This window comes from Vulpes vulpes, chromosome 1, assembly GCF_048418805.1.
Source record: "Vulpes vulpes isolate BD-2025 chromosome 1, VulVul3, whole genome shotgun sequence".
Lineage (NCBI taxonomy): Eukaryota > Metazoa > Chordata > Mammalia > Carnivora > Canidae > Vulpes > Vulpes vulpes.
Window position 1 is genome coordinate 160,462,371 of NC_132780.1, and position 21,261 is coordinate 160,483,631.

The window sequence follows — 21,261 nt, forward strand, 5'->3', positions numbered from 1 at the left end:
GGGTTTATTAAGTAGATCTAGATACCTATTAAACAATCTTCTTTCTTAATAGCTACTTTCAAAGCCTGAAATTAGGCTGACAGCACTTACACATATTCTGCTAAGCTTTTTGGTTTGTTTGGATGGGTGGATAGGTTTTCACAGCAGTATCATCTTATGTTGGAACTTTGGATTTATGATGAATTCTCTTTCACTATAATGAAACTAAGAACCATGGAATGACATGGGGAAAAGTAGACAGTCATATATGAGTGCATTTATAACACTTATATTCTAGTTTATGCATTCTAAATTGGGTAAATATTTTTGCCTGATTCCTTTGCATACTTGCATTTTGTGGCCTATGGGATTATGCCTTTGTGAATGCTGTCTCTGTTGTCTAAATTATCCAAATCTTACCATATTAATCTAACATAATTATCCCTAAGTAGTTATGATGTGTCATCTGAAAGGCTTCATGTACCATATTAAGATGTTACTGCTTTTAACCTTTTATTTACTTATTTGTCTGCATAATGTATTCTTCTACTAAATTACAAGATTTTTGAGGGTGGGATTCATAATCTTTTAATTTCTGTATTTCTCATAACATTTATTACATTATTCCTTATTATTCTTCAAGGCTTGTCTGAAAATTTGCTTTGTCAAGGAAGACTCCCCAGGCCCTCCAAGCTCTTAAAATGTCTTTAAATTATCCTTTGAAGCAGCACTATATAATTAATTTAACATGTTATTAAGGGCTTAACTTGTTATAGGGGTTTCTTCTTTAAAACATGAGCTCTATGAGTTATTGGTCAGTATTTATTTCATTCACTGCTCTGTGTACTTGCCTCCTAGCCCAAGGTCTTGCATTATTGACTAATCAATACGTATTTTGAAGCAATAAGTGGCTCAAAAGAGATATTGGATACATAAAAGGAAATAGAAGTGAGAAAATAAGGTAATAGTAGTTTGGGGGGTAGGGTAGTAAAAGAATCTAGTGCCAATATGATTTTCCATTGTATTCACCGAGAGTCCCTTGGTTGGGGCTCATCTCCAAGGTTAATTTTACTTGTACTTTCTCTACAGCCTTCTCTATTGGAATATCTCCTTACACTGTCTCTCTATCTGCTTTGGCAGTTGATGGACAGTGGCAAGAGTGGAGTCCGTGGAGTCAGTGCTCAGTGACATGCTCGAATGGGACCCAGCAGAGAAGCAGGCAGTGTACTGCAGCAGCTCATGGCGGCTCTGAATGCAGAGGGCCATGGGCAGAAAGCAGAGAGTGCTATAACCCTGAGTGTACAGGTGAGTCCTGATCACTACATTTAAAGAATGCCTGCCGTTTATAAAATGTGACAGAACCATGTGAGGCAGTCATGGAATAATTATATAATTATGTATTTCTGGTAAATGAAATCAATTATACTAGAGCTCATTCTACTATATGTCACAGTAGTAAAGCAACAAAATTCTGGAGATTCTTAGATTAAATCTAGATTAAGTTGATCCAGGTCAGCACTGAACTTGCACTTTTTACAAATAAGTTTCTGTGTCCATTTGAAGATTCTGACAAATTTATATAAACTTGTGACACTCACAGTGCTCTATATTTGACTAGCAAGTCAAATGTTTGAATAGGGCTTATTCATCGTGGTAGACTAATAAAAACTAAACAAACAATAATGGTCCTCAGATTTTCAAATTCCTAAAACAGTTACAGTAGACTACTGCCATTGACCATGACACATTTCTTTCAGCAAATGGTCAGTGGAATCAGTGGGGTCATTGGAGCGGATGTTCCAAATCCTGTGATGGCGGCTGGGAAAGGCGAATGAGGACTTGTCAAGGTGCTGCAGTAACAGGGCAGCAATGTGAAGGCACAGGTGAAGAAGTGAGAAGATGCAGTGAGCAACGTTGTCCTGGTGAGAATGAACTGAGATGATCCCAATGGAAATATTCTGTTATTTAAAAAAAAAAAAGGAGTAAAATAAAACTATCATCATTAAGGGCAACATTTCCTCAGTTGGAGGACTGCTAACAATAAGTGGCAATTTATTTGTTTCCATAACCTATGAGGTTTCCTCTGTTTATGTGTCATAGACTATTTCTTCTGTGGGTTTTTAAATTATTTGCTGCAAAATCACGTTGAAAAATGTGACAATACGAAGGAAGCCACATTGAACAATAACATACCTAGATAGTATTTAAATTGGTTTGGGGAACAATTTTTTTCACTATGTTCATGAAATATTTGTTTACTGAGAACACAAAACCAGTTGCCTTAGATTATTCATAGTAGAAATAGAAAGACGTGGTAGATAGCTAAGTGAGAAAATAAAGGGATGCTGTTGAAATTTAGAAACTTTTAAAATCTGCTGTTAATCCACCTCCACGTAGGACTTGGACATCCCTATTTCCTTGCCCTTGTGCCATTTTCTACTACAAGGAACACATTTTAAAATGAAAATATAAGGTCTTAATTAGTAGTGAAAGAATGGAAATACTGCTACAATGAAGGATCTTACATATAAGCATAGAAAAAAAAAGGCAAGGTCAAAAACTGCCCAGATTATTGATCATCTATTTTTTTAAAAATCATTAACGATAAATTCCTTCCAAATTGTGCATACATTCCATAAGTATTATTGATCTATTGAGAACTCAAATAAATGAAAATGAGAATTTTAGAATGATATCATAGGCAAAATTGTTATAAACATGCTAGAAAGATGATAGGGTGAAATTTCTAAGTTTCACTGCTGAGTATAAAGCAAGTGCTGAACTGAAAGCATTTGAAGACCCTGTTAGAGTCCATGTGCTGCAAGTAATGCTTTGTAGGCAGGCTAGCTTCTCTCCTCTGACTTTGTGGTTCCAGTAGGTATGGAAAGAACAGGTATTTGAAGTTCCTTTTCAGTTCAGAAAGCAGTGGATTTCTGTCTCTACCAAACGTGACTACATCAATTTAGAGAACAACAACAACAACAAAACAAGTCATTCTAAGTGATATCCCTGAGTCAAAACTTTGTATTTCTCCATAGTCAGAATTCTAAAGACAGTCCACAGTTCAACAGTAATGCCAATAGAAACTGGACTCTAACAGTAACAATATGTCAAGAGGATTTTTTTAGAGCTCAGAAAAGATCTAAAATTAGCTTTGTTAATTCTTAAGGCCAAATCATTCAAAACTATAAGAAGGAACCAACAAGTAGGATTTTGTTGAGGAGACCTACCAAAGGTAAGTACTGTGAAATTCCTCCTGGGGTGCATAAGAATTAAGTATTAAACAAGAACATTATATGACCAGGAAGAAATTCCATTAGGACAGTAGTCATAATTAAATAAGACCCTTTTAATACTTGAAGGTATCTAAACTAGTGTAAGCATACCAATGTTCATAACTGGTCTTTTAAAACTGTCTTTCATCTGTGTACATAGAGTTAAAATGGTGTTGCTGCAGTCATATTTACAAAGATTGCCACCTGCTGTTTAAAAAACATTTTACGTATCTATTTACTAAAAGGATATTATACCTTATATGCTAGGTTTGTTTGCTGGCTTTCATGATTTAAGGCAGTTTGAAAAACCGTCATATGAAGCTATAATTTTTTTATCTTTTATGTATGTTATATATTGGTCGTGTATATTGTGGTATATATACATTTGGTATTAACCTTAACATTTTCATTTTACTCTCTTCAATAATATTTGAAATCTCTTAAAAACACCAAGTATATAAATAACATTTTCAAACTAAAATGAATTATTGAATCAGCTAAATAATTTACAAACTACTGCTTATACAGGAATAGAGTGAATTAATATATTACCAAGCTTTTGAAAACATCCTAAACCTGTACCTGTATATGAATCAGCATTATCCATCAAAAATTATTCATTTCAAATATGCCTCTGCCTCTGTATAGAGTGTTTTTTACCAAGATAAAGATTTCTTTTCTGTTTATCCTCTATCTTTTCTACGTGCAGTCATCTCATTCCCACATTATTTTGTCAAGAGAGCAGGATTTATAAATAACTCCGTTTTCCATAGTGGATTTGATTTATATATTGGCATTCCAACTCTGCACAATCACTTCTCTGTGGTCAATATATATCATTTTTGTGTCCAGTGTACTGAACTCTGAGAGTAATGACATGTCAGTAGGATTTTTCAGACCTTAAAAAAGATCTAAAATTAGTTTTGTTAATTCTTGAGGCCATGTGAACTCAAAATGATAAGAAGCAATCCTAATTTCCACATTATATTGCTCCAAATTCCCATATTGACAATATAAATTGAGAAGACTTTTAAATTTTTTCAATAGTTACTAAGACATTTTTCTATTTTTGTCACTGACAAAGCCTGAAAAACTGTTTCTTTTAAAATTATGTGTTTTTTTCCTAGTATTATTTTTCATACTGTTTATTCTTAATTTTTCTTCAGATTGCTGGAAACTACAGTATTTATTTTTATGCTTCACTTAATTTGGATGCAAAACAAATTAATCAAGTTTGCCAAGAGATCCTCTGTTGTCAGGAAGGAGAAATATAATATACGCACATCTTTGTCTGGATAATTAATGACAATAATGATTAATCATCTGGATTTAATCAAAAGCTGTTACGATGTGTACTAAAAATGGAAAATGAAAAATAATTTTCCCAAAATAAGATTTTTTTGCTGGTAAATAGATAAAGTAAACTTATTAAAAAGAGCTTCATTACCAAAAATATGATGTTTTGTCTTCATAAGAAAAGAGAATTAGAGGAATGAAAAAATTATATATGTATATTTTAAATAGTTTGTTGAAGAATAGAGTAGCTACGGGAGAGAAAAAATGCCTAATTTTTAAATTGTCCAAATTCACCAAATAATGATTTCATTGATTTCAATCTCATTGTTCATCTAGACTTTGAAGGTTAAAATAGTAGAAAGGTAATAGCTTCTCAGAATTTGTGTTGCTACAGTTTGAAAACATACTATTTTTAGGCTCTGTATTTTTTCCCAAATATTTCCCTGGTTAATATCCTTCAGAAGGCAAATGCGACTGATATGGATTGGCCTATGTAACCTTGCAGGCTTCCTGGGAACCTCCTTGCTCTGTTCCCAGGAGAGGGGCTGACTATTCATATAGCACCAATTCTTGGATCTACTATTCTTTAGTCATTAGGAGTAATGCTAGTTGGGATGTACCATTCATGGGTAGAATTTAATCTTAATTTATACATAAAATGTCCTTTTGGAGTTACAATTGCTTTACTGCATGCAAATGGTGAATGAATATTTTCACAGGTTGAATGTGCTGAGAAATACTTGGGAAGTAAGAGATCCATATCATAATATATACAGTAATAGCAACTTAGACAAGAGATGTAGCAATGATTGTGATATTTAACTCTTTAGTATTCATACCAAAGCTAGTCAACGGTAATGTTTGTAATCCCAAACTTGTCTTAAACATTGTACTGCATTCATATTGGAATTTGTGTCCTGTGATAGGGTGACTATAAGCCCCCTCCCCACTTAGGAGAAATGCCATTCTGAGACGGACTGTTCCTTATCTCTGTAAGGTTGCTGTCCAATGGGATTATGTCTTCTCTGAAGACCAAGAGAGATTTCATTTAGTTTCTGAGTAATTTTCTTTTCATTTAGCTTTGGTAGGAAGAATCACAAAGCTTGCTTATTTTGAGCTCGTGTCTTCTTTGAATGCCTCTACTCATTGTCTGGACTTGTGCTTTCAAATTTTAGCACACCCCAAGAATCACCCAGAGAGCTTGTTAAAACACAGGTTCCTAAACCAAACCCCTGAGATTCTGATTCAGTAGGTCCAGTATGGGCCTTCAAATTTGCATTTCTAACAAACTCACATGTGATGTTGATGATACTGCAGATTACCCTTTGCAGATTAACCTTTGGGTTACAGTGGCCTATAGTAAAAACAAATAAGTAAGTAAGTAAGTAAGTAAGTAAGTAAGTAAGTAAATAAATAAATGAATAAATAAATAAATAAATAAGTAAAAATTAGGTGATAAAATTAACAAAAAGGTGGAAAACAATCCTCTACCTCAGCTACACTGGTCAAAATTGAAATCTCTACTAAACAAGATTGTAGAATTTTATTTTGTCATACCATCTCACAAATAATGAGGGATTGTTCCTGTAGTAAATTAATACAGGCAATCCATTTCAAGTATCCCTAACCAACTCATTCTTCAACCAAAGTAAGATCTCTTTATAGTTGTTACTTAAAAAAAAAAAAAATTCTGGCTATTGACTAGTTGTTGTGGACCAAAAGAGATGATTTAGTCATTTTCAGATTTTCAGTTGCCAATTCCTATTGCTCCTGTTCCGTGGAGAGCAGAAGAAACAACGTGGGTATCATTGGAACATGTTTGAAATAAAGCTGTACACTGCCAGGACACAGATATTCGTAGTCCTGCCATCTCTAGCAGCTCTCTTCCTCAGCAGGAGGACATTTTCACTGCCTCTTATCCTCCAGGCTATTAGCTACTATATACTTACACAGGTTTATAATATTTGGAGGGGGGCAAGTGTCAGAGAGCAGAATGAGGTCTTAGCTCTGATTGGCTTATTCTTTCCTCAGTTCCCAGGTGGAGGAGTGGTGAATTAATCACCATCACTATGTTTGTCTTTGATAGAGATGAGTTTAACTAGTTAATAAGTCAGCATTCTAAATCTTGTGGATTTAGCATTTTAAAGCTAAACATAATCATTATTAGAAATCCCAATATGTGAGTGTAAAATTTACTTTTTTTAAGGGGAAAAAATGTATACTACTCTATATTGAAATATTCACATACAAATTGGCACCTGCTCTACCTCTTTCATTCCAAACCACAAGAGTAATCACTAATAGTGCTTTTAAGAAGCTCCTACTCCATTGGGATTTTTATTATTTTTCTATAAAACATTATGTGTTTACCCTCTAAGGAATTACATTATTACTTATTCAGTTTCTAAAGGTTAAGGCAGATGTTTTCACTGAAGATTTTTGAACATAGCAAACAATGTTGCACCCAAATGTTCACACCAGTGATTTGCCTAAAACCAACTACTGAGTTCAGTGTTGAGAGTAGGTGGCACTTGGTATTGACTTCTTTCATCTAAATGTTCTATTTACTCATGCCAAGGCACCTCAGATACATTCTAAAAAATAGGAAAATAAATTAGAACTTGAAGATACTCCATAAGCAAGAGAGAGCACCTATTGTTTAATAAATATCTAAGAAAGTATCTGATCCTCCTCAAAAACATGGGTTTTATTACCTACTCCAGGCTGCAGTTCTGCAACAAATCAGCTTAATTTTATAGGCAGAATTAAGGAAGAACCACTGGAGTCTAAAATATTCCACGTGTATACCAGATAGTACTATATGTCCACTATTCAAACCTGTTGCTATGGAGATAATTATTGTCATAATTTGTCTTATCAGGTTGCTCATCAGTTGAGACTTTGGGAGAAAGTCTCACAGCTTCTGTCACAGCAGAAACCTAAATAACAATTTATTTTAATCTTATATTACCCTACCTGGTCCAATTTAGAAATATTGGGCAATATGCTGATCATTCTCAATTCAAAACAGAAAATTTAAGCAGCACTTTTTACTATCCTTTATTTCTTCATTTCACCTGACATTGCTTTTATAACAAAAAGAAACCTATTTTAGGAACCACTTCATTATTTCTAAATTACTAAAATTAAAAATTAATGCAATTAGTGAAACTACTCTTTGGGTTTAAAGTTTACAAGACACTAAACTTTAGTATTAGTCCTTAATGTTTATCATCCTCACTTATATCCCACTCTTTGTATGTCCTGACTTGTGAACAAACCTAAGATCCTGCCCTGGTGCTCTTGGTTGCTCTCTCTCCTCCTCTCTCTCTTCAACTATCACTTGTGAACAGTGCCCACAAATCTGCATCTTTATGCCTCATCCATTGCAAACATGTGATAAAGCTTTCAACCTGGGATAGCCGATCATCCTCAGTGTCAGCAGGAGAGCTTTTCTGTCTGACTGCCAAATCTGTCTTGTCAGCTAAAGTCATTTCTAATTCTTACCTTTCCTCATGATGGATTCCACCTCCATGAAATCTTTCTTTAGTGGCCCTGCTTTCTCTTCCTCTGAACACCGCCTGCTAGTGGGGAAGGGCAGTGCAACATAAAGAGCCTGGGATATGGAGTCAAAGTTTGGCTTTGGACCTCAGTGTCCTCATATGCAAAATGGGGATAATAATTTGTGCTCGGGATCATTTCAAGTATGAAATTATAAAATGCTATAGGTAATTATAATTATTAAATAATTCCAGTCCAGGGCCTCTTTGTCCAATACCCATATTATTGCAAAAGCCACCTTTTCTAGTCTCTTCCAGATAAGTTTATCTGATTATCCTCCCCTTTTTGTGACCTTCGTCATGGACTCTCTCGTTCAAAGAGAAAAAAAAAAAGTGCTGTGGCTCCTTATTACTCACCCTATTCAATGCATACTGGAATCCCTGGGATTCTAGTATCCCCATCTATCAGTTGATTTCCTTTCTAGGGTCATCACTCTCTACTCATTTATAGATAAAACATCTACATAGCGTAATGGATCCCATCCCTGGTGACTGGGTATAGAAGCACATATTCTGTCCTTACTCTCTGTTGCTTGCACTGTTATTCACCTGGGCTCCCAAGTATCCCAGTCCTGCTTCCCTCTTCGCCTGGTAACATGGAAGCATCTTGGGAGGTCAGCCCATTAAAAGTGTCTCTTCCTTTAATCATTTTTATTTCTCCCACAATTTCATAACTGCTTTCTACTTTGAACCCCTATAGATTTTCTTTGTGCTTCCCATATTATATATTGCTATATTTTATTATTGTATATTATTATATCTCTTAACTGGAATTCCAGCCCATTACAGATGAGTTATCTATTTTCAGATTTCCAAAACACCTCTGCATTGAACCTAGTTGAATGTAGGCCATTAGGCATATCATATGCTCTTTTGAATGTTTTTATTCCATATCATAAACGTTGTGACTGGACCATTTGTATAAAGTACAATATACAATAGAAAATACAATAATTTGTGTAAAAGTATGTGAATACAAATTTCAAAATGACTATGATAGTAATGCCTTACATTTTATAATCATTTTACTCTTTCAAAATGCTATTAGTTTACCTAAGTAGAATTTGAATAGACATTTTTAGCACAATATGCTATTTTTATTTTGTAGTTGCAATTTGTGGCATGAACCTTCCTTCTTTAGAAATAAGTCATTGAGATGTTGGAGGTAAGAAAAATATGTATTTTTATAGTAAGTTACTCAATTTCCCTAAATCTCAGCCCCATATTTAGATCAGAGCTCCTCGAGGCTGTCACATAGCCACCTGTCAGGCTAGGATTGGTCCTAGAGATTTTGAAGGCCTCAGGGCAGCTGGCAAGACAGGAGGCTGTGGCCTGCGGCCTCCAGCCTAGAGTAGTCTTGCCCGTTACCCTAGTGTGCCTCCAAATGTTACCATTTTCTACATGTTCCATGACCTGGAAAAGGTGATGATGCACAGTTATCCTCAACAGTTCCTACGCTAATATGAAAAGGCAAATGAATGCAATTCTCTAGCAGAAACACCAAGTGTACCCCAATATAAAACTATCTCACATTAAGTTAGCAAATAGTTATTTAGAACTATTCCTCATATTAAAAAAAAGAACTATTCCTCACAATTAGTGTTAGCTATCTTTTTTAAAAAAATTAATCTTGTTGACAGGTTGGAACTAGAGTGACCTTGTCTGCTTAAATTGCAATACAAGATTAAAACTAGGTTAATCAGATTTTTTTCCATGGTGTGTATGTAAAGAACACTATCTAGTCCTCAAACAGGCAATGCAACACACATTGTCTGCTAATGAATTTAGAGTTTATGGTTTGCTACCTTCGAGACTTAGAGACAAATTCTTGCAAAATATATAAATGCCTTGTTAACCACTACAACAAATGCTTGCTGAGAGTGTAAGATTCTCAGAGAATGGACTGAGAGACTTGTTTGATTGACAAGGGTCTACGGACCACCTCCTCGTGGAGTGATTTCTCTATGCTTTAGTCTCTTCATGTTTAAAAAGAGATTTAATAATTGTATCTACTTCATTCTTATGAGAATGAGATGAATTTAAAAATGTAATGCACTTGAAAGAGTGCCTAAGTCATAGTGATACGTGCATATTGCTGTTATAATTGTACATTCTTTCAACCTGACACTGATAAAAACCATTTCTATGTGAGAAATGTTATTACAAAACACGTTCGATAAGCGCCCTTCTTTTCCCCTAAGACCTAAGCAGCACCATGAATTCTTTACATGAGTGTGTTCCCTGCTGAAATTAGAGCTGTAAGCTGTGTGAGCACATAGACTATCTCATTCACCTCTGTGTCCCTCAGCATAGGGAATTCCCAAAACATCAGAATTAATGAATTGCCAGCCAGTGAAATCTGAAATTGGGGTCATGGGTAGTGCATTTTTTTAATTTTTTCTTTCTCTTTTTCTCTTTTTCTTTCTTTTTTCCCTTGCATGCCAACTCTACAGTGTAGAATCAATTTCTCTTTAATGCTGAAATTGTAGCATAGGGGTGAAAACTAATTTTCCACATCAAATTGATTTAAGCCCTGTATAATTTTTGCTATTTTTAAGAGACAGAAAATCAGTTTGAATAGACAGATTAACAGCTAATCACTAGGTAATTGCTACCTTGTTTTAAGACAGAATGCTAACTACATACTTGTGACTTCAAGTACCGTTGTATCTTACAAATGGGTTTTTATAGTCTTCGTACTAGTGATAGCAAACAGTGGCATCTTTCAGCTGATGAACAGAGTTGCTGTTCCATTTTGCTAAGGCTTAAAAAGCCCTTCATATTGCCCTACAATAATATGTTTTTATTTTGAGCATAGGGATGTAAGCTAATTATGTATTTTCTAATTTACAAAATATACATAGCATTGAAGAAACAACAACAGCACAAATCTGTCTCTTTAGCTTACGTTTTTGTCTTGAGCATTAGCTCTGTAACCAACTGCCTTTTCGATAATATCAAGAGTTGCTCATATACCTCAAACTCAAAACTATTTTCAGCATATTCCCTCCCAACTGGTATCTTCCTCACCCTCTCTAACTGAAGCTGGATGGAGCACAGCCAGCACTTTTCCTGGAAACCCAACTTTCATCTTTTATTTCTCTCTCTTCTTCACCCCCTATGTCCAGCCATGGAGCTGAGCGCATTTTCTGTACTAGATATTTTTAAATTCACCCCCTTCCAGTTTCCACTTCCTGTGATACCATGCCCCTTCCCTAACTATTCCATTTAGGTTGTCATAGGGCCCCCTGACTTTAGTCTCACTTTCTTTCAATCCATTCCCCAAACTGCATGTATAGCATTCAACACATTGTAACAAATTTTGCTTGCCCTTATAGTCAAACTCCTAGTTTATCTTATCATTTAACACCCCTCCCACTCCCATAATTACCCACCTCTACTTATCCCCAAATTTGTCCTCTAGCCATTCTGAAGTTTTCCCAATTTCTTGGATATACCAGGTTCTCCTTGCTGCCTGGGTCTTCCCACATGTGGTTCCCAAGGCACACTTTTCCCTTCCTCACTGGCCAACTCCTACTTATCCTTTACACTTCAACTTGGAAATTTCTTTTGGGAATCTTCCAATGACATACTTTCCCCTAAAGTATTCCTAGAGCAGCCAGGACTTCTCAGATCACAGTGGGCGTCCCACTGTATTATAATTTCTCCCCTTATTGTCTCCATCACCATCATGGAAGTTGAGAGACCTTGACTATTCTTGTTTGTTTTCTTCCTGTGCAGTATCTTATAAAGTAATTGGCACATTATGGGTGCTTAGTAAATATCTGTGGAATGAATGAATTCCACAAGTGGCACTTTTGAGAGCCCAAAAAGTTTCCTCCTCAGGGCTTCACAAGCCTAAGATGGAAAAAAATAAAATTGTATTATAATATATAGGCTGTTTTGCTTTTGGTATGAGCACAAGTACACTTATTTTCTGGACTAAACTTTTTATGGATATAATCTTCAATGAATGCCAAATCACCTTTGTCAAAATATTTAAAGCAGAAGTGGGATTTGACATTGCTACTAAAAAGCTGAAAATCCTGCAAATTTGCAAATTTGAATCTGTGATTCCCCTGTCATCTTCCTTTGTGTACTGTGTCTCTCCATCTACAATGGAGAGAAGCACAATGAATCCAAAGCTTTATGAATTGATGGTGGAGAAAAACAAAGTTTGTTGACCTCTTTAAGTTTTAAAAATTACTGTGATTTTGTTTGTTTGCTTGTTTTGTGTTTTGGTCTGGGTGAGGGAGACCATACTGACTGTCATTAGGTAAATAGGAATTAATAATTGAGTGCTGTGGTTGGATATATACAGATCACACTAGAGAATTCTGGCCAAGATTCCATGGACTCTTGCCAAGTCAGTCATAGCCCTATGAAAGTCAACTTTTGTCAATACCTGGTACCCTGGAAAACCCATTTTTGCTAATTTTTAAAGAAAACTATAGTAGTTCAACTCCCTCTCTTACTTTTCCTAAGTGAACATTCCTACCTACGCTGCTACTCACACACACACACACACTCACACACACTGTCCACTGTTCTTTGCAGAATCATCTTCATTCTCTGTCATCTTAAGTACTGAGGTAATGGAAAAAGAGATTTTTTAGGAAGTATTTGGTAATTGTTAGTTTAAAACATATGTCCATAGTTAATCCACCTATCATTTGCTAGACTTGTAAGTACTATGTGCTCTAGGAGTGAAATAAAACAGAAAAACTATTGTCTTCATGGTGCACATTCTAGCAGGAGAAAGCAATAAACAAACACATAATAATTATGCAAAATAAGAAAATTAGAAAAAAAAAGGTGTATGAGTTATAAGGTTAACAGGCATTTTGGATAAGAATAAATCAGAAGGTATGTGAGTTTTTGAGAGAAGTCAGGAAATCCCTGAAAAGGCAAGATTTCACCAAAGATTAAAGGCAGTGCAGACACAAACCATGCAGACATTTGGGCAGGAGAGGGAGGGACATCCTGGAAAGAAAGAGCAAGTGTACAAGCTCTGAGGTTGAAGCCTTCCTGGAGTATCAGAGAAGCATCAAAGGGGTCAGTGTATGGGGGCAGGGGTGCTGAATGTGGAGAGGGTGGGAGTTGAGGTAAGATGTCTGATTGAAAGGCCTTGTAAGTGAGGCTGGTTTTGTCACTAAAAGTCGTACTTTTCTTCTGGAAAAGAAGAAATTTTCTTTTTTCCCAAGTACTGTACCTTAAATATATAAATATATTTTTATATATATTTTATATATCATAATATATATATATATATATTAAAAAGGCGCTGACCTATATATTCCCCAGCTGACAATTACTACTTCTGCCCACCTTAATTTTGAACTTCATCAGTTTCAGCTGCGAGCCCGGTAAACATTTCACCCTGTTGGCCCACCTGTGCCATCTAGTGGTTAACGCTTGCAATTACCAGAGCTTCTGACCAGCCAGCCGACGGTGGGGGAAGGGCGCAGGGAAGGAGGCTGATTTTTGGCAGAATAACAATAGGTGTGAAGAGCTTTCTGAACCCACAACAGAGGAATGAGGAAGTCTAGGGTGCAAATAGATTCTTCATTGGTTTGGTTCAAGATTAAATCAGAAAGAAAAATGAATGCTCTGGCAACTCTTTTTATGAAATGTATTTCAAATTTCATCATGGAACTAAAGAAAATTGTAGTTTAAAAACATTGACAAACGGAATAAAATACAAGTGAAGTGAAAGTGAAGGATCACAAATAAAGTTTTAAGGAGAAAGATATTGAACAGAGGTGGATGTGTAGATGGAACAAAAAAAGAATAATTAAGTGTAAAGTTTCTAATAGATTAATGGTGTACGTTTATTAAAAATAGACTAGCTGTTTTACATAGGATTCAATTATGTCATAAACTATGTATAATGTAGTTTGTGAGTTTTAACATTTATTATGATTTTCCTCTTTTTCGTATTCTAAAGTAGTTTTGGTTCACATTTACGGAAACACAGGAGAATGTGTGACCTGGTGTGGAATATTTGGAGGATGAGAATTAATTCTGTGCAGCTGATGTATAGGAGTATAAATATGAACCATAACGAGAATGCTAGCTTAGAGCTTGCTAGAAGGGCCTTTATTTAACACAGAGAGCATGGTTATCTTTATCCTGTCAGTATTGGAGAACCATGGAAAGGGTTTAAGCAGCAAGTTATGGGATTAAGCTTCATTTTGGAGATTACTTTGTTAATATGGCATGAAAATTGGATTAAAGGTAGAAGATACTAGAGAATAAATAGTTTCACTTTATGCCCAGTTCTCCAGCTCAGAAATCAGGCAATATTCTTCATTCCCCACATCATTTAGTCTACTACTTTCTAAATTTATCTGTGCCTACCCTTTTTTTTTTTTTTTAAGATTTTATTTATTTATTCATGAGAGAGAGATAGAGAGAGGCAGAGGGAGAAGCAGGCTCCATGCAGGGAGCCTGACATGGGACTCGATCCTGGGTCTCTAGGATCATGCCCTGGGCCAAAGGCAGGCACATAACCACTGAGCCACCCAGGGATCCTCCTCTTTCTTCATCTGTAGTCTAAAGATCCTACCTAAAGCCACCATCGTCTCAGCACTGAAGGACTGCATTAACCTCTTCAATTGTCTTGCCCTACCTACTACTCTCCCATCCCTTTTGCCCAGAGAAAGCAAGCTGATCTTTTTTTTTTGCTTTAATTTTTTTAATTTAAATTTATTTTTTTATTTCTTTAAAAATTTTATTTATTTATTCATGAGACACACACACACACACACACACACACACACACACACAGAGGTAGAGACACAGGCAGAGGGAGAAGCAGGCTCCACGCAGGGAGCCTGATGTGAGACTTGATCCAAGGTCTCCAGGAACAGGCCCTGGGCTGAAGGCAGCGCTAAACCGCTGACCCACTCAGGCTGCCCTAATTTAAATTTAATAAATTAACATATGATCTACTATTGGTTTCAGTAGTAGAGGTCAGTGATTCATCAGACTTATATAACACCCAGTACTCATTACATCACGTGCTCTCCTTAATGTCCATCACCCAAACCGATCTTCTTAAAGTTAAAAATTGAATTATGTTGATATTTTGTTTAACCCTTAGTAGCTGCCTGTAGGTCCCTGCAGGCACTACTGTTAGCCTGTCCACCAGCCCATCACTCCATACTCCTAAAATTCTTCCCTCCAACTCCACTGCTCTGAGGCCCCAACCTCTTCTCTGCTCCAGGCCTTTGTACATACAGTTCACTCTGCCTACAGCACTTGCTGCACTCCAGGCAGCCAGCCAGTCACAGAAAAGTGTCACTTCCTCCAAGAAGCCTTTCTCCGTTCTTCAAATTTTAGATTGAAATAACATTCTGTAATTCCTATTTTCAGAGCTTATCATAATTGTCGTCATGTAATGGTATGTTCAATTGCTTGACCTTCTGCCTCCTCTCTTTAACTGGAAGCTCCAAGAGGCCGAGAGTGCTGCTCTCATGCACTACTGACTCTCCCTATAACAAAGCATAGCACAGGTCAGGTACATGCTGAGTGAACCAGTGAGGTTCTCCCCCCTCATTCAAATGGGACAGGATGGATGTTCCCGTAAGCCAGCCTAAGACCTCCTGCCCCCATCATAGCCTGGATAAGTTGAAGAGGTCAGAAGGGCACACTTGGCCCCTGAAGGGGGAGGGGTGGTGATGATGCCCCCCATCCCTCTCCTCCTCCATTCATCTACTCCTTTACTTAGTTTTTCCTCTAGAACCAACACATAATAAAAAGAATGTTTAGAATCTTAAATAATAATAATATCATTATTAATCTTAAGTAATAATAGTTATATAACTATATATAATTATATTAATTATATAATAATAATAATTGTTATTATTATTATTTATCTCTCTGTTGCCTATTTCCCCATGTGGTAAAGGAGACTACTAATCTCTACCTCATAAGATTATTGGGGAAGATTAAATGAGTCCATGCATGTAAGGCTTTTAATACTCACTATTATTACTATTACTATTACTATTATTAATACATTGAAATTATCTAAGGAAAGCATTTAACAAAGGAAAAAATTGGGCATGGATGATTCTGCAAAGGACATAGGGGCCAAGGACCAAGAAAGAACTGTCCAAGTGTCTGGTGGAGCCCTGAGAGAGAATAATAGCTTTTTAGAACCCCAAAGAAAGTATTCTCAAGGAGGAGGGAGAAGTCAGAGTATAAAGCACTGTGGTGACAGTCCAGTGAGTGATGACTGAGATGAGTGCATTAGGTGTGGCCCTTAGGAGATCACCGGTGGGGTAAAGTGGAAATATATTGTGAAAATGGAGCTGGCAAAGGTTGAATTGTCTGCTAAACCATCCACCAAACGAAGATTCCCTAAATTGGAAACTGTTCCTAAATATTTTAATGGGCACCTAGATGATATATATATATATATATATATATATATATATATATATATATATATAAAAACTCAGCATGAGAACAATTACCTTGAATAATTGCAAATAGCAAAGAGGATATGCAGGAAGTCAAAGCAAAGGCTACTGAGGAGTTAGGATTCTAGACTCTAGTCCTGTTGATTCCTCCACCAGCTCAGTCACCTTGAACAAGCCTCTTTAGGGCCTTGGTGCCCTCATCTGTAAAGAAGGAAATGGAATAGGTGATTTTCAGTGTCACTTTCAGTTCTAAAATGTCCACATGTTTAAACCATTCATTTTATCTTGTCTTACGTGTCCAGGCTGTGACAGGGGACGGGAGAGCTCAGGCTGGCCTGGCCCTTTCCCAGGACCCAAGAGCATGATTTGCCACGGAGTCTGCTGGGCCTACAACTAGTGATGATTAATAGAAGTGGAGTAATCATAAATCAAAAATCAAAAATTATAAAATGTTTAAAAATCACACAAAAAAATAATATAACTCACGTGAAGGTAGGGACAGCCCCTCCAATATGGCAAGAATAGAAACAGCAGAAGAATAAATGAAGGGTTGCATCAGCTACCACCAGCCAAACACCTGTAACCACCCTCTTCCACACTGACCATGGAGATTAGCAAGCTGGGAACCCCTCTGCCCATTTTGTCTGATCCCCACCCCCACGAAGAGCAAATGTTTCTGCCCCTGCTACCCCAGATAAAAAAAAATATTATTTCAAGATTATAATTTCTCAAATTGTATTCTTGCCCACTAATAATTATAATATATCCTAATGAACTCATAAATTTGGAAGTAGAATCAGTGCCTGTTGATTATGATCAGCATGGATTAAATCATATATTGTCCTCAAAGGAAGAAATCTCTCCCAAGAAGTCACACTCATGTATATACCTATGAGGTACTTATTTTTTTGGTCCTTATTTACTTATTAAAGGTTTTGATATATTCAAATATTGATTCATTTGTTTATTCAATTTTGAACAACTTCTATGTGCCAGACAAACCTTTAGGTGCAGGATACAAAGATGAGAAGACAAGATGCCAAGCAAGTAGGGAAAACAAATATGCGAACACATCCATGGCTGTTCTGTGTGAAAAGCACAAGAGTAGGTGTCTAGAGAAAGGAGTATGTTCTATCCAGGAGCAAATTGTATTGACAGCAAGGTGTTTAGACCCAGTATAGACAGACTTCACAAAGCCTTTGGCTTCCTATTAAAATATTTCTGGTAAACGTCTGTTATTCTTGAAATTCCCTTTAACTTTATCATCTCAGTAATTAAATTGAATTTTTGAAAATATGAAGGCCAAAAGATCAAATCAGTTTATTTTTATATGATGTAGTCTGATTGACATCATTGCTCTTGGAGGAAGAATAAAAAGTTACATATTTTTGCCCTTTATGTTTACTTGTCTTAACAATTAGAGTTAATAATTCTAATATGGCTTTCAGTTTATTGGAAAACATTTTATTGCACAATATTTCAAAACATTATGAATATTGGAAAGATTTTTGATTTATATGCTTGAATGTAATGTTCAATTTATAAGCAAATTCAAATGTCTTTTTTAAAAAGTCTCCACAGTAAGCACTTTGAAAAGAACATTTTTGTGAAGATTTTGAAGATAATGAAATGAAACCTGGTGGTTTTTTTGTTTATAAAGACATCACTAAGGTTTCAGCAAATGATACACGTTAAGGAAAATAAAAGAGCTCTGCAGATAGAAAGATGCATTTGAGGACCGTTTATTGCCAATATTTACAAAAACAAACACTGCTGGCATTTGAATCCCTCTGTTTTAAATTGCAGCACCTTATGAAATATGCCCAGAGGATTATCTGATGTCGATGGTGTGGAAAAGGACCCCGGCAGGTGACTTGGCATTCAATCAGTGCCCGCTGAATGCCACAGGTAAAGTATGATGGCCCACCCAAACCTACCCGATTATCACCATCCACGAACAGCATGCCATGGTTGCTTATGAAGTCATGCTTTTGTCCTCTATGCAAGATAAATCTGCCCAATAAGCAATTCATAAAGTAATTTTAGTAAAGTGCTTCATAGATGGAGCCAATGAAGAGACCTAGAAATTATTGCTAATGCAGTGGTTTCTCTGTGTGATTCACATGGGCTATAAAAATCATCAGCGTAATATTTTCATATGCATGTTTTTTTAAGGCAACAGAATGTACAAACCCAATGCTTTAAGCCTGCCTCCCAATGATATGATGCCTTCTAGAATCTCTGTTATAAAGCTTCTCTCTGTTCTTTGTGACTCTCAGGCACCACTAGCAGACGCTGCTCTCTCAGCCTTCATGGAGTGGCCTTCTGGGAACAGCCGAGCTTTGCAAGATGCATATCAAATGAGTACAGACACTTGCAGCATTCAGTAGGTGCAAAGCCAGCTTTAGTACTTGCTCTGTTTCTCTTTTTTCTCATGATAGCTGTGTGAGAATTTAACCTTCTGCTTTCTAATCAAATCAGCCAAAATCTCTGAAAAAATGCCTGAAGGAAAAAGTGATGTGACAGAAAGCTGATTTTTAGAAGTCAGTTCTAAACTCTTTCATTCCTAGGATTTGACTTTTTATGGATGCTGCTATTTAAATGAAAGAATTCCTTTTCGAGTGGGGACAAGGCCTGACCAAAATTTATTATTCAGTTTTATCTATAGGAGTTACACTGTATAACATGATCAGCGTAACTGTGTGTGAAATAGCATATAAGAGTGACTTCAAAATACCATACATTTTTAAATTATGTTCCTTAACATTTTAGTACTTGGGAAATGATAAGCTGTGTCACTTAGGTATCAAATTTCTCCCTGCATTTTGACATTAAGACATTGAAAGAATGACAATGTGATTGCACCAATTAATTACTTGCAAAAGATTAAGTGGGCCAAATTTCTCAAAAATAGCCCCTCTGTTCCCACACATCATTGAATTATTCAAAAAATATGATGTATGAATATTTTGAGCACAGATAAATTTTGCTTGATTATTTATTGCAAGTCATTGTCATTATTGGAGACTATTGTCATTTCATCCTGACAATCCGGAGGAACTCCATCAATGAATAAAAACTGAATAAACATTGTGGGGTTTATAACAGATATGATCATGACATGAACCAGCTGGAAAGGTGAACATTGACAAGGATGATGTTTAATTTTAAAAACTTTAAGTTTTGTTGAGGTTATGTTTTCTTTTAACTTTTTTACTGTCACCCACATATATACACAATTCTTTTTTTTTTAAAAAAAGAAAAATCTAAAGAAGATTCTTCCTTGTAGATGGAGATTTAGCTCATACAATAATTACTCATACTGATGAAGTAAATTTACTTGATTATTAAAAAAACAAAAAAAAATCACATTAAAAATCCGAAAACAAAATGCTAATATGTTTACTTACCAAATCAGTAATAGTAATTGAATTGATAATTATGTAACTACTCAGAACCTTATTCCTATTATTAATACATAAATAGATGTACACATACGTATACATATGGGTGTTACACAGAAATACTGACCTACTACATGTCAATATATGCTGGATACACACAAATACCTATATTTAATAATATATATTTATGTGTATATCAGTAATTGATATTTGGCTTCACTGAGCCTTATTTCTGTCAAAATTGAAATGTGTGTATATGTATGTATACACATACATACACATGTATACACGTACACATACATATACACACATATATATACACATATATATACACACAGAATATAATATGTAGCTTTGTTTTGTGATATAAAATGTAAGAATATGAAATGTAAAATTTCTTTTACTAATAACTGTCAATACTCAGACCAATATATTTAAGAATTAAGATTAACCAAAAATGCCCTTATGAATTTAATTTTTCTCTAATTATAGACATTCAACTTTGTCTATTTAATCCTAATAATATCCATATTCAACTCTTGTTAATCCAGTAATGAATGGAAATAATTGCATATATTAAGTAAATCATAAATCAATTCTTATAAATTTGTTAATAAGAAATATCACTTGTTTGCAGAAAGTTTTTACTTTCTAAATTCAGTGCTTTATATAGTAATATTTATTTGCTTTTTTAACATTTTATTTATTTATTCATGAGAGAAAGAGAGAGGGGGAGGCAGAGGTAGAGGGCAGAGGTAGAGGGAGCAGGGAGTCTGATGTAGGGCTCCATCCTAGGATCCCGGGATCATGACCTGAGCCGAAGGTAGATGCTCAACTGACTGAGCCACCCAGGCACCTCTATAGTAATATTTAAATGAGTTTGCAGTCTGTGAGTACAGATCAACTGATAATGAACAGAAACAGAAACACTCTGTGAAATAGAAGAATTGATCTCAAATTGTGAATTCCATAGAAATCATTCAATCAATAATTTGACAGCCAATGCATCTATGCCTTTGCTGACTGGCATACATAAATCAAATGCATGATATTATAGAATAAAAAGCAGTGTGTGTATTCAGCTCCTACAAAGTACTAGACAGGCACCAGGGCACTTTGATGAACCAATTCCAATGCTCAAAATACGCAAGGTGGATATCCCTGCATTGGCTTATTTACAAAGAATCTGAAAATCTACAGGAGAACAATCCAGTTTTGTGAGGCAAAGAATGAAAGTTGTGGAGGTACAATTGTTCCAAAGCTTAACATCTTTTCTAGAGGCCATGCTACCTCCTGAACTTTTGATTTGAAACCA

At 35.7% G+C, this 21,261-nt stretch overlaps 1 protein-coding gene across 8 annotated transcripts in view; it reads left to right on the top strand.

Moving 5' to 3' along the window:
- The window catches only part of ADGRB3 (adhesion G protein-coupled receptor B3), a 707,424-nt gene that overhangs the window by 295,822 nt on the left and 390,341 nt on the right, over positions 1–21,261 (top strand). For all 8 annotated transcript variants that reach the window (XM_025991123.2, XM_072735057.1, XM_025991125.2 and 5 more), the window contains 4 exons: positions 1,120–1,284; positions 1,737–1,901; positions 18,349–18,450; positions 18,822–18,928. In XM_025991123.2, the coding sequence (XP_025846908.1) occupies positions 1,120–1,284; positions 1,737–1,901; positions 18,349–18,450; positions 18,822–18,928 (539 nt within the window). The remainder of the gene's footprint in view (positions 1–1,119; positions 1,285–1,736; positions 1,902–18,348; positions 18,451–18,821; positions 18,929–21,261) is intronic.